Source organism: Thermobia domestica, chromosome 14, assembly GCF_964235325.1.
Source record: "Thermobia domestica chromosome 14, izTheDome1.hap1.1, whole genome shotgun sequence".
Taxonomy (NCBI): domain Eukaryota; kingdom Metazoa; phylum Arthropoda; class Insecta; order Zygentoma; family Lepismatidae; genus Thermobia; species Thermobia domestica.
In genome coordinates, this window is record NC_137467.1 from 48792431 (window position 1) to 48806729 (window position 14299).

Consider the following 14299-nt stretch of genomic DNA (forward strand, 5'->3'; position numbering starts at 1 on the left):
ATAGCTGACCTGCAAAATCTTTTTCACACATTCTTGACCGATTTATTATTATTATTATTATTATTATTATTATTATTATTATTATTATTATTATTACGAGGGTCATTCAATAAGTAAAGAGACAAAGTCTATATTTTTAACACTAATCATTTTTTTTTGTTTCAGGGTTGTTAGCTGGCAACCTTGGGATATGCTCTGATCTGCTGTTTCGTAATTTTATGTCAACATAACTTCAAAAATATCAATTCATCATGGCAAGTCCTCTAGAAGATTGCACCTTAGAAGAACAGCGCTCAGTCATTAGGTTTTTAGTCGCAGAAGGTGTAAAACCAAGTGAATTTTTTTCTAGAATGTTGAGACAGTACGGTAACAGTTGTATGAACCGTGCGAATGTGTACAAGTGGGTTGATCGGTTTAAAAGTGGCCGAACAAGGTGATGAACCCCGATATGGACGTCCAGTGGAAGTTTCTGGTTCTTCGTTGGAATCGAGGATTGACGGACTTATTCGTGATAACAGAAGAATTACTGTTGAAACGATAGCTGAGGAAGTTCAAGTAAGTGTTGGAACTGTTCACAATGTCATTAGGAACATTTTAAAGTACAGAAAAACGTGTGCCAGATGGGTTCCCAGACGGTGCAAAGGTGGCTTCGGGGTAAATCGAAAGATTTCTTCGCCAAGGGAATTAGGAAGCTGCAAGAAAGATGGGACAAATGCATAACTGTAAAGGGTGATTATATTAAAAAATAGCCTTAGTTTTGAAAGATTAAAATAAATCTTTATTGAGCTATAGCAATTTGTCTCTTTACTTATTGAATGTCCCTCGTATTATTATTATTATTATTATTATTATTATTATTATTATTATTATTGGAATCATTTGCGTGAATGGCCCCAGGGTCAAATTTCGCTGGAAATAACTGTTCGAGTAATTCTACTTTTAAAAAATCGAGCCAGCCATCCTTACTGGTCCAACTAAACACAATTTGGGAGAGAGAGAGGTTATAAGCTGTAGGACGGACAAACTACAGATTGAGGGCGATTAATTTCTTCTTGGTTATGGCCCTGATTATTACAGCAGCCAGTAGGCTGTGGCTCGCGACCGATCTACAATGTTAAAATTCAAAATGTCAATCTTAAATTACTCCAAATGTACTCAACATTTTAACTCAAACGAGATATGTATACATTAAATACATCCTTTGAAAGTGTCATAGTGATAGATAGGGCCAAAGGAATGAGCAACATGGCGGAAACAACATTGGTCAAAGTCATTGTTTTCTTCTTATAGTTATCAGTCATACAAGTACAGCCACTTCTACAGCCTGATCTAGTTAACGCTGAGAGCTAAATAAGGTCTTACATTAATCTATAACATTATAGGTAATCTTTTTCTTAGTCTCTGGTTGATAGGTTAAGTGGTTCGGTAGCTGCTCTCAAAAACATAGCTCTCCATTCAGACTTCTCTTGTTACTTCATATACATATCCTGCTTATTATGCAACCGATACGCGCAGAGAGCCAGTGTGAGTTCCGTATAAGCAAGGATATTTCATAACTTTCTTATGAACGTTGAACTTTAAATCTTAATAGTGCAAAGACCAATAGTATTGAAACACCCGATGTATATATATATAATATGTGTGTGTGTGACAAGGGATGGAGCGTATACCCACCTAAAAAATTAGCATTACATCACTGTATATATTGTATATATACACGGTGTTCCAGAAGTCCCCTAACATAGGGTAAATATTATCGGTTTTTCAACAAAATGTAAGAGGGGAAACCGTCACCAAATATGATGTTTTCCATCCAAAAGTGAAGGAATTTTTAAATCGGACTACTATTTGGGCTGTACACTCTTTATGCGTCCAATAATGAAAATTCAACCTTGCCATTTATCTGGATCAACAACATAAGTGAATGAAGTTACTGTCTTTTACGCTAACGTGTCGATGGTCAGCCTCCATTGAAAACACAGTTCTCATTCACCATACTGTTACAAAATTTATTCACCTCCTGACCCGCCCTTCCCTCCTCCAGTCCCTCTATTAATGGAAACGTTGCATTTTCATTTAACATTATGCAAATAAAGACTACAGCCCAAACGGCTAGTCCGATTTAAAATATTCCTTCACTTTAGATTGAAAACATATTTGGAGACCGGTTCCCCTCTTACATTTTGTTGATAATAACAGAGTTACGCTATGTCAAGGAAGTTTTGAGACGCACTGTATTTAAATGGCTAGGGTAAATTACCCAGTTATGGGCCCGGAGGAAGTTAAAAAAAATATGTATTTCACACATTGTATCACTAAATTTTGTGAGTTTCTTTATTTCATGAACAAATAAATTTTTCCTGAAAGGAAGTCTATTTAGACATAGTAAAATCAGAATGTATTTATTTATTTATCTTTTAATGAGAACCCGAAAATGAGTAGTTGTTAGTACTTACCAAATAGTCATTTTGCGCTTTATATTTAACTTATATGTTAGTCCTACAAATGTACACATTTGCGTGCGGAATGAAATGGATATTTCTCCCACTTTTTTTTTTTTTTTTTTTTTTTTGCTAAAGATCATGAAGAAATAAACCAATTTTTAGATTTCATCAAATGTTTTGGTAAGGAGTAACTTTGTTATACATGGTGTTTTAGAACAAGACCGGCAACGTTTGAGAGGTGATTCCTAACACCAAAATAAGACAAAAAAGTATTGATCAGCCTATGGTCAAAAGTGCATAGTTTGGGAGTTACAGGCTGCTGAAAACGTGATAAAATTAACTTAAAAGGTCCATTGCTACACTGCTTTGAGACTGATCGGAGTTGGGTCAATACATCTTTTAGGAATTAATATGCGTTCTATCTAAATATCTATGTTTCAGAATTCCCCGGTACTTGCGCAACAGTTTTTACAGGGGCAGTTTGAAAGTACTTCAAACCTTTTGAGTACTGTTCAGCTGCTTCTCCAAAAATTCTTGTGCAAATTCCGGGAGGTTCTGAAACATGGATATTTGGATAGAACACGTGTTAGTTTCTAAGTGATGTTTTGGCCCGACTCCAATCGGTCCCATAGTAGTGGAGGGATTGACTTTTAATTTATTTTTTCACGTTTTCGGCAACTTGTAACTCCAAAACTGTGCACTTTTGACCGTAGGTTGGTATATAATTTTTATTTTGGTCACCTCCGAAACGTTGTCAGTGTTGTTTTAAAACATCCTGTAAAATAGGGCCAGGGGTGGATCCAGGACGGACTTTAACGGAGGTGGCGAGAGGGGAACAGTCGGGTTTGTGGCGGTAAAATATTCCACTGGCGATCTGTAGTTGGTACAAATTGCTACTTAGGTACACTGTTCATGGTGTGGGATTTCCCTGAATTCATTTATAAATAGTACTATATACATCTAAAAAAAATATTTACCTTCACTTACTCGGACACAGACGCGCAGCCAGAATTTTTTGTATTGAGAGGTGTCCAGTACTACAAGACAGTGCTTGTATGTAATATTGAAACGATTCTGCACTTGAAAAAAATATACTTATTTAAAATTTTACCAAACTTCCCTATGATAGAATTAGATTTTTTTTTAATTAGGATTTATAGTACAGATGAAGTGTAAAATCAAATTATGAGAATACACCAACAATTTATCTGCTAAGGAATTGTGGTTTTATTACGGAAGTGTACGGAATCTTTTGAATTATTGTTTTTGAGGGTCTGGTGTAAGCGGAGTAACCCGTGGGTGCGCTCGTGCTCAGAAATAAGCTTAGTGGCTAAGGCATAAAATTCTACAAGGCAGTTAGTGACCAGTTGGGATAATCTTTTTTAAATTAAAAATCAAGAAAATCAGTATTTTTTTTTATTTTAACGCTTTACTCTTATTCCATGGTGGCTGCAGGAGATCTACTACCTTTAGTGGTATCTGAACATTTTTTTATTGTTCTACTGTACCCTATCTCTTATCGGAATTGAACCCTGGATAGCGAGCTCCGAAGGCAAGTGTGCTAGATACTAGACAAAGTAGAAGACCTTAAAATCAAATTAATCTCTAGTAGACTGTTACCTTGAATAGTATCAAATTAATATCTCTAGAACTGCTTTATATCCTTGTGCCAAGCAAAGGGGGTTTATGTACACTCATGCCCAAAATTATTGTCGCATATCTATAACTGTTTTCTTGTAAGAATATAATTTGATAATGATTTTGCAGGTTGCTTTTAATACTGATACTATGTGTATAATCGGGAAATGTATGTTTGTGGCAAATTTCAAAGGAAAAGAATTATAAATACGAAAATTATAATTAGTAAAATAAAATGTTGCTAAATGGACAAGGCAATATTATTTTCGTTTTATTGTACCTATTTACTCTCTTTTGACATGAAATTTGCCACATATAGTCTATGTCTTTGCCACATGTCATTTGAAATTTGCCACATACACACATACTAACATTGTAAGAAATACTGGGCGGATTCGTTATCAAATTTTATTTCTAGAACAACATATTTATAGACATGCGACAATAATTTTGGACATGAGTGTACATTAGAAATCCTAATTTTTGATACCGTTCAGGAACGTAACTAGAGTTCTGATTTTGGGAAGCCATATTAGCAAATGGGCTCCTTCATATAAATAACGTTAAATAAATATTTGGAGGGCTAAGTCAACTTTTAGGAGGTACGTGGGGCCCCATGTTCTCTCCTAGCTACGTTCCTGGCACCGTTGTAAGCATGCGACGAATGTACAATTTTTAACAGTATGACATAAATGCACATTCTTTACGGTTTAACGAAGCGATCAACATAAAATATGTGCAACATTTCCATTAGAACAATAAATAACGCAAAAACACTGAAAGCATATTCCTTAACCTATTGCCTAGAATCGAGCAGAAAACTTGAATATCATGAAAGCCTTTCACTTAAACGCGAATTTTTTACAATAAATTAAAAAAAAAATAAACAGACGCCACTTGGAAATGTCATCGACGAAAGACAGGGGAAAAAGTAGATAACGCCGATATTGCCACTTAATATAATAAATCTGAAAAAATCTTAAAAAAAAAAAAACTGGTCTGTGCCAATTTCAGGTTGATTTACCCTGTATTTTCCTGAAACGAAACGAAACCATTTGGTATGTTGGGATGGAAACACCCTACTTTACATTGAGAAGCTAGTTCCAACTGAGCTCACTACAAACGCTTGAAGCGACCTACGCAGGTGACCTCTGTTGACACTGATACAAACTACGTAGTGGATCCCCCGGATTTAAGGCTCAATAATAATTATAAAGAACCAGTTTACCGTTGTATTATTATCTGGTGCTGCCACCTGTGATGCAATTGTCTGTCAATCTACTGTATCTTCAAATCAGTGGTGGAAACTCACTGTAAAATTCAAGGAAAAACTGCTCTTTCTTAAACTTTACAAACAGGATAAAAAACAACACGCTATGTCACATGATCCCCAAATGCGGATCAATGTTATTGCATATATATTTCACATTGTAAATATTGTTGAGCACGTTCATTCAGTTTAGTGCAATGTAGAAGCATTGTATGTACCGTAGTGTGAAACTAAAAACCAAGTCTACTTTCATTGTAAAGTTATTGATAGGATAAATTTATTGTGTATTTTCAAAAACGAAAATTTGAATTTGTTTTAATTTATTAGAATGTTAGATATGGTTTTGTGTATAATAATGCCAAATATTGGTTGCATACGTTAACTTCAATATTTAACTACAGACCGGAATTAACAAAACACGATATAAAGTCAAGAGGATTACAGAAAAAAATATTTAATCACCGATCCCCATATAGAGATTATGGACCTTAATGGGTTCATTATGCGTTTCATCTTATGGTGTAGTTGGAAGATAGAATAAGAAGAATAAGAAGAATAAATTCATTCACTACCGGCCACAGTCATACATACAAAGAATCCAATTGCATCATAAGCAACGTGCACGTTTTTGTTCAATGAGAATTTTCATTTGGTGGTATATTTCATTGTTTTGATCTTTACTAGTACTAGTATGAAATTTATTTTAGGATATTGTACTCGTATAGGCCACAGAATGTTGGCCGCCCCACTATGGTGTCACCAAAAAACGAGCTCCCACCTGAACTAAATAATAGTGTTCCAGCCGACGTATTCACATTTTGTCTGCTAGGTAAGTTCTTTTGTTTTTTGTTATTTATATGGATTTATTCATATCCATATAACACAATAATTCAAGGGTATGATTTATGTTCTATAATGGGAAAATGGATACAGCAAACCCATATGTATGTCGTCTTGAGTTATGCACAACCTCCTTCATTAAGTAAAAAATGACTATGCTCAACTAACGAAGGGGTGGTATGTGCCGCTACTAAAACGGGTCTATATTAGTTGTTTGTTTATGCTTATATAATGTTTTTCTTTCAGCCACAGATAACTGCAGCAACGAGTTTAAAACAATTTAATGTTTGTTGGAGTCCACTCCAGCACATACAAATTTTCAATAACAGCACTGTATATATGTAAGCCGCATTAGTAATACATGAATGACAGTATAGGATTCTATATTGCTATAATAATAAGTAGACTTACAACTCACCTCACAACTTAATAATTTGTGCCAAAAATTTGTTGAATAGAACACAATAAAGTGACACGGTAAGAAGAAAAAATAATATATAACTATCAGAATTGAGATACTGTGCTGAAACATTTTAGTTTCTGTTCCGTATTAAAATCCACCCTGGTTTACAGGTCGATTTCGCACTTTTCTCCATTGTATGTAAGAGGATAGGGTTCATTGTTTTCCTGCCCGCTTTTGTTCACATTTCATCTCTGGAAATTGTTCAGCTAATAATAGAACAAAGTATTTGTCGAAAATTTCATTGGATAACAATTTACTCATGAGTCAGTTTTTATAAGTCTAACTTCTACACGACCGGCATATTGTTCATGTACATCTTAATCGGATATAAGGCAAACTATTTCAGAGTATTTGGATAGGGTATCCAACTCATCGGAAGTATCCCAATCATCAGAAGAGTTCAAAAATTCAGAAAGAGAGGAAGGAGTAACGGGACTTGGTACTTCAAAAGAGTCGAGCTGTTCTGGCTCCCGTGATGAGTCTGTTATTATCGCATTATTAACTTCTGGCAAAAGCATATTAGAGCGTTTCTTTCCTGTTTGATCTATGGATTTGCTAACTGGGTCCGAAGTTAAAGACACAGAGAAAGAGGGGACTTCTTGCTCTTCTCCATAGTCATCAGTGGCGGGATCCTCTCCGGAGACTGAATCAACCGTCCAACCACTAGGCCTCCTGGTAGATATTTCTAGTGTCCCTTGATCCTAGGCTCACCAGGGGAATGCTAATTTGTCCGGTAGGGTTTTTGACTGTTCACCTCGGAAATTCGCACCAGTACCGTGTTTGGACACGACTCGAAGGTTGAAAGCCCCAGAAGTACATATCCTGTCGAGTGTTGTCAATCATGAATATATATTCCCTTTCATAGGTTAATTGAGCGTCATATGGTAATGCAATATCAAAAATTGGTAGGCAATCAACGGCTAGATTGACTGCTAATGTTACGATTTTCTTTATCATTCTCCAAAGAAGGACTAAGAGATTTCTTTTGAATTTGAAGTTGCCAAGATAAATTAGTTACTTTAAAAGAATCAGTTGATTCATTATATTCGTTAGGCTTCAGTGTGTGATGGATACTATTGGTTTCTTAAGGGGACGACGGTCGTGAAGTCTTCACAATCACTGGTAGTTAGGTACCTAGGTAAAGTCGAACAAGTGAAGCTAGGGGATTGAGGTCGAAGATCGTGCAGGTAAGTGATATTTTAGCGTTCTCTTCATGATTCACAGTAACCTACAGTAGAACTCTCAAATGTAACCTGTTCCACTCCATCGGTGGTTTTCTTCCCGTTAGCTCACACCGATAGATCGCTAGGAGCCGGCCGCAAAGTGGCAGAATTCGAAGGGTGTTGAATTTGGGGAAGTTATATTTCCTAATTATGTGCTTTGTTCACATTGGTTTATCCAATTCGGAAAATGCATTGATGCTATTTACTGACAATTCTATTGACTCCTACTACATTGCGTATGGTTCGGATGTCCCTTCTTGCGCATCTACCTAGTGAGATAACTCCGGAAAATGTGCACCATCAATAATCAACTTTGAGGAAGAAGAAGGTTCTTTCTTTGACTTTCTGCGTTGGTTACGCCTTCAAGACCATTCGGATGGTGTCGAGGGAGGGACCGCTTCAGTAAGCGTAGTAGAATTATTCAATATGCTGTTAATGTAACTTCGGGAACTTGTCTTCTTTTGTGTCCACGGAGAGCGTGGAGAGTCAAAATTGTAGTTTCGATCAAAGTGTTTACGGCGATTATAGCTTGGAATAGTACGCGCAGTAATTTCTGGGATCGAATCTACATATGCGTCAAAATATTCATTCCAACGACGTCGTGGATAATTGGACTCGCAACTCCTTAGAAGTTAGTGAAATTTATATTCCGTTTATTTCGTTTCTTGGCAGCTGGTTGTTCCGAGGGTTGTTCGAAGTAAGGCCGTTGAGAAGCGTTCCCATATGCGTCAGCAATGACGATATGATCACGCAGAGCTGCGAAGACATGTCTATGTAAATGGTCCGCCCCAAGTATTGCTTGTTATGAATAATACTCAGACGGAAATACTACGAAATCTAAATATCGTCCCATAGTACTGTTCCAATAATATACGAAATAGCAAGGAACACGTATTACTTTCAATAACTCGCTAGGTTTTGCGCCGACCCCTTTGAACCTGACAGCACTCTCGTACCGGGGTTTAAGTACTGTTTGGACACGAAATTAGCATTCAAAAGGGATATCTCGGCTCCGGTGACTATCAGAGCAAAACCCCATACTTTGACCCTACCCTTATCTTTACGGTGCACAAATTCCCTCAACCTATACCAAATAAAATATTTTTATAGTTTAGGAAGTTGTGTTTTGCAGGCTCTGCATATGTAATCAGAGAAACAAATGTCATACAGAGAAGTATAATTGGCGCTCTAAGCGCTGGCCCATCTATTCTATCGTTTCTCTAAAGTATTTCTGGGCGTTTCCTCATATATATCGAGTGTTTTCCAGTTTCTAATTTTCTAAGATAGTCCATACATTCATCTAAATTGTTTCTGCTCAACCTCGAGTATTAGCGTCTTGTCTTTACTCGAAAGTATCTTAAATTGGCTTGTAAAATGAGCTCAGGTTTACTTAGCCAGATGTTTTCCGAGCTCCCAGGAGACGGTGGACATCCGATTTCCGGAATCATTTTAAGATTATCAGTTAGAAACGAAAAGGATTTACTACGAACACGATAACAATGAAAGATAACATGTGTTCGGTTCGGATCCAAATTTGTTGCATTTAATATTCAGTGATTGATATCTCCGACATCTGATGAATAACACTCTGTATGTAACATTTAGTGTGTTACGATACAGGGACACACAGAATCGAACCCCGTACTCATATTTTGGCTAAGTCCAAATAGTAACATACCAAATCAAACACAGTATTGGCAAATTGCTTTTGCTTTTTTATAACTCGCTGGTATCGAACCCACGACCCTTAAATCTGGGGGCAAACGGGAACAGAGAATATTAGTTAAATTGTACCTTGTTGTTTTCTTCATATGAATGAATGTAAACGGTAACCCCTTATACTTCAATGTGATATACTTACTGCAATATATTTTGCTGTGTATTGTGTTTTTACAATGTGATATTTTATATTTATCATGGCAACAACGTTTGAACTTGAAACACTCCTCGAAGCATTCTAAAATATATCTACCTAATTACAACAATCTAATAAATGCATGCAGCGTAATCACAGTGAACTCGTAAACCAAGTAACTAAAATGGAAACGGAGTTAAAGGGATTAGCTCACCACTGCGGGTCTTCACAACAAGAAGTTTTGAATGTGGTCAAGGAAACCAATTGATAGTGACATGTTCAATAAGAAAAAAAACAGAAAATTGTTATTATATGAAGGGAGAAAATAGAGAATTAAAAACTGAAGTATATGATCGGTTCACCGAGACTAGGGTACAAATGAACGATAGAATAGTATATACTTTTAATGAATGATCATATATAGTAGAGCAGGTAGAAATTCACAGCAAAAATTCAATTCACCAACTAATCTACGACGTTAAACAAAAGATTTCAAACGTATGAGAGCAAAACATTAAATGTCGAAAATAAAATTTGTCTAAAGCAACGAACGCTACTTGACAGTGAAATTGAAAATCGAAACCAATCTAGCACATGTAGTAGAGTACATGCCAAAAATAATTATGAATAAAAGTAGGTTAAATAAAACTAATACTGAAATTGGTCGTATTAATTAATCGTTACTTTTCCTTAAGTATACAGTTACCGTTGTAAGAGTAGTGTAAAAGAACTAAATAAAGATAGAAAAAATGATTCAAAACCGAACGTACAAATACAGGGCATTGTTTTGGAGGTTAAAAGTTATCTCGGTAACCTCACACAAGAATTGCATTTGATTCAATTCCAGATTGCTATTTTATGAATTTTTATGGTGATTCAATTCCAGATTGAATTTTTATGGTGATTCGGAATCTAAAATTCACAGTAATATTGATAGCAAAACCTTGTATGAATATGGTAGTCGAGCCATTATCTCTAATCGTTTAATGTCGATTCCTATCTCTACGGCATGGCGCGTCCTCATGTTGCGCATCGAGGAGAATACCTCTACTGTTTCATAAGGCTTTAAGCGCGATGGATAGCTTACGATTTCTGGATTGTGTGCTCCTCGTTTCTTGGGAGGGATGTCGATGCATTGACATATGCGGAATAAGGTGAAAACGACCGTTTCGGGATACGAATTTATTGATCATGTTAACCTGGTTGAAATGTACCTACGGACAGCTGAAGCACAGATGATGCTTCACGGAAGAGGTAACTATGTAGAAATAATTAAATAAACAGACAATTTTTTTGAAACAAAGTTTTTTTTAAAAAATCAAGAGAAATAAAAAAAAATATATAAAGTGTAAATATCAAAAACATCCTTGGCAAAGCTTTTTTGAGGCTAATAAAGCTCGCTGGATTTGCTCATCTTGGCGCCAGGGGGAAACGGGGAGCTGGTGTGGTTTGCTTGGAGCACTCCCCCACTCCTTCATACCCTCATATTTAGTGGTTTCGCATTCCATCTCTCACTCCTAGTTTCTGCTTCGGAGTTTCTCCCTTCCTAACTCTTTCCACTGTCTCCCCCAAGGAAGAAATGGGAGACAGAAAATATATAAGGAGTCGAAAGTCGAATTTGATAAGCTCCGGTTACAAGAACATTTTCGACTATCCAACAGATCTGACGTGTAAAACCTACCTGATAAATAAGGAGCAGTCTTCGTTATAAACCAGGTATGGTGAGACTGAATTTCTAGGTTGAGGTTCAATTTAGCATGTAAAGTTTAAGTTTAATGAGCAAGAGGCGTAAATCTTCACATAGCATGGGTTTAACAGTATAATCTTCCTTTTTTAATTTTCTTCGAATTGATTCTGTATCTTTTTACTCTTTTTCTCTTTTACTATTTTCCCCTCATTCAAAAATTTGAACAATAAGAGAAAGGAATAACGAAACATTGACACATTATTGAACTCGATGGTTTGAGATAGTCTATAGGTTACATGGAAAAACTTTAATATTAACGTTTTATGTAATCATGATGCATATAAGCATTTTTTTGTCTCACATAGTTATGACTCCACTCATTGTAATCGTCTTGTATAACTATTCTAATATTGTAATAACCCCGATTATTGTGAAATTTCACTTCTACTTGAACTTCACGTAGAGGGGATGTTATAGTAAAACGGTTACGGGTAAGATCTAGGTAAAATAGCAAACAACTGAGGTACGACTTCAATACGTTTCCTCATTCAGCTTCACTTCATACCAGCGAACCAAATACGATAGGAGTATCTGATATTAAATACGGGATGTTAACAAATTACAGCCCCGTTTCGCTGGAAGAAAAGAAAGAGAGAGAGAGACAGAGAATTTCAAATCCATACAAGGCAAAGTATATAATGAAAGTTGTTTTAAGTGGAATAGTGTGAGATTATTACTTTTCCAAAGGCACACAATTTGTGTTTTCTATCAAATATCTAAAAAATGGTGGAAGCTCCATCATTGCGTGGAGTCACCTCGCATAAGAACAGTTAACTCTAAACTATAACTACATACCCTTATATATACACAAACCGTAACAGCTGGTGGAAGGAATCTCTGTTACTGATTTTTTTTATTTACACCTCTTATGTCGTTTGCCCAGTCCTGTGTAACGGTGAGACCGCTGCTGCAATAAATCACAGGTTCAATTTCATTTTTAATATATATTATTTTAATAAATATCATGAAAATTGTTATTTTTATTGGTGTCGAGGTGCATATGGTAAATAGTGTGTAGTCAGTGAATAGTGGCGTATTGTACACTGGTAATGCTCAACCCATAAACACAGATATAAGATAACGATTATAAGACGTAAGTAGTTTTGAATCTAATTTCTCAATTATGTTCTTGTCTAGCGCATCGTGCTAACACACCATTAGACATTTTGAGCTTTAAAAGTGATATCCGTTAACTATCTTTGACTCTATAAGATCCAAGCAAGTTCTTATAATATTAAGTATGTTCAATCATAGCGTTATCACGAATAAGTGTATAGCCACCAATGAAATAGAAGAAACAAATTGTAAATTACAACCATGAGTTTTGTACAGAAAATAAAACAACGCTGGCACGCAGTAATGTTATCACATTGCCTAAGGCGCCATCTGGCAATTAATTATTATATGTGGGATTAATATGATACTGTATACTGTTTATACTGTGATAACGTTAAAGAAAAAGGATACGCTACTCCTCAATTTGGCCGATTTTTACCTAGCTATGCACCGAAGTGTACTGACACGAGGTATTAAACCTTGTATTTGTATCCACCACTCCGAAGTCTGAAGTCCTGCGGTAGGTTGTGAAACAACCCCCTTAGGTGCTTCTAGTTCTGCAGGAGCTGGGCTTCATCCTGCACAAAGAAACGAGAAACCGGTTCCATTACCTAGAACTTTGGTTATTGAATTGGAAATAGACAAAATACCGCCTGGAATAAATGCAAGGGAGTTGTAAAACGAAGCAAATTACACCAGGTAGTAAAAATAGCAAAATTAATTGTAGTTGGTCAGGTAGATCCTAGGGCCACTACTGAGTTAGAATCTACGCCAGGCGTTGACCCTAACATAGAGTCGAACCCAGTTCGTCAGAAAGAAGCAGATAACTAAATTTTAGAAAATTAATCTCATAAAACGGAAGTTGGCAGTAGGAAGGATCAATATTGTGGATCAAACTGAAGCTAACGTGCGGGAATGGACGTTATTGTTCAAACTGACTTTAGATTTTCGATAATGAATATAATAGAAGCAAATACTGACCTCGATTTTTCCGTGGTGTTACTACCCAAACTAATCCTATAATGTTTGACTAGAGAAGCTCGCGCACCTAGAAAAAATAAACAAGTTGCTTAGTGTAATTAGGCAAGTTAAATGATCTGATGGAAACGTTAGTAGTTCCGACTGTAAGGCAGAGGGTACCGTAAGGGAATCAAGGCTGGGAGATGAACTAAACCGGTTACAATCTGCGGAAATGTCTCTCTCCAAGAAAGAAACGGAGCATTTCCATAGACGTAACCCAAAGTTAACTCCTATTTTGTCGGGTAATGAGAAAACGTCGTTAACTTGGTGGAACCTCGAAGATTACATTACCTACTTCAATTGAAACCTCTAGTGCCAACCATGCCCCAAAGAACAGATCGAAATTATCATTCCCAGTAATGGTAGGGAAGGAGATGATGACGTCAACCTTGGTATTGTGGCGAGACCTTCAGCTGAAGAGGATAAGAAAACTGATATTATTTCTCCTGTTCATCTTTCTAATCAGAAAGAGGCGGAAAGGAAGGAAGAGAAAGAAATAGAAGCGGATAACAACGACTCTTAGGAGATGTAGAAAAGATATTCGAGTACGGAGAATACGGCCTTTCGATAGAGTGCATAAAATAAATGGATGAATCAAAATCTTATCCACCCCTCTTTTACAACCAAGTACAGTTCAGGAAAACTTAATGTAAGACCTAGTTGTAGTTTATTATATGCAGCTTATACAAGATCGAAAGATAGCAATGGTGAATCATCAGCCACCAAAGAACTGAAAAATGGAC

At 36.3% G+C, this 14299-nt stretch overlaps 1 protein-coding gene across 1 annotated transcript in view; it reads left to right on the top strand.

Annotated features, from left to right (window-relative positions):
* Window positions 1–14079, top strand: part of LOC145669818 (uncharacterized) — a 52430-nt gene extending 38351 nt beyond the window's left edge. The window contains exon 5 of the mRNA XM_081738161.1: window positions 13870–14079. Within this exon, the coding sequence (XP_081594287.1) occupies window positions 13870–14079 (210 nt within the window). The remainder of the gene's footprint in view (window positions 1–13869) is intronic.
* Window positions 14080–14299: the final 220 nt, after the last annotated feature.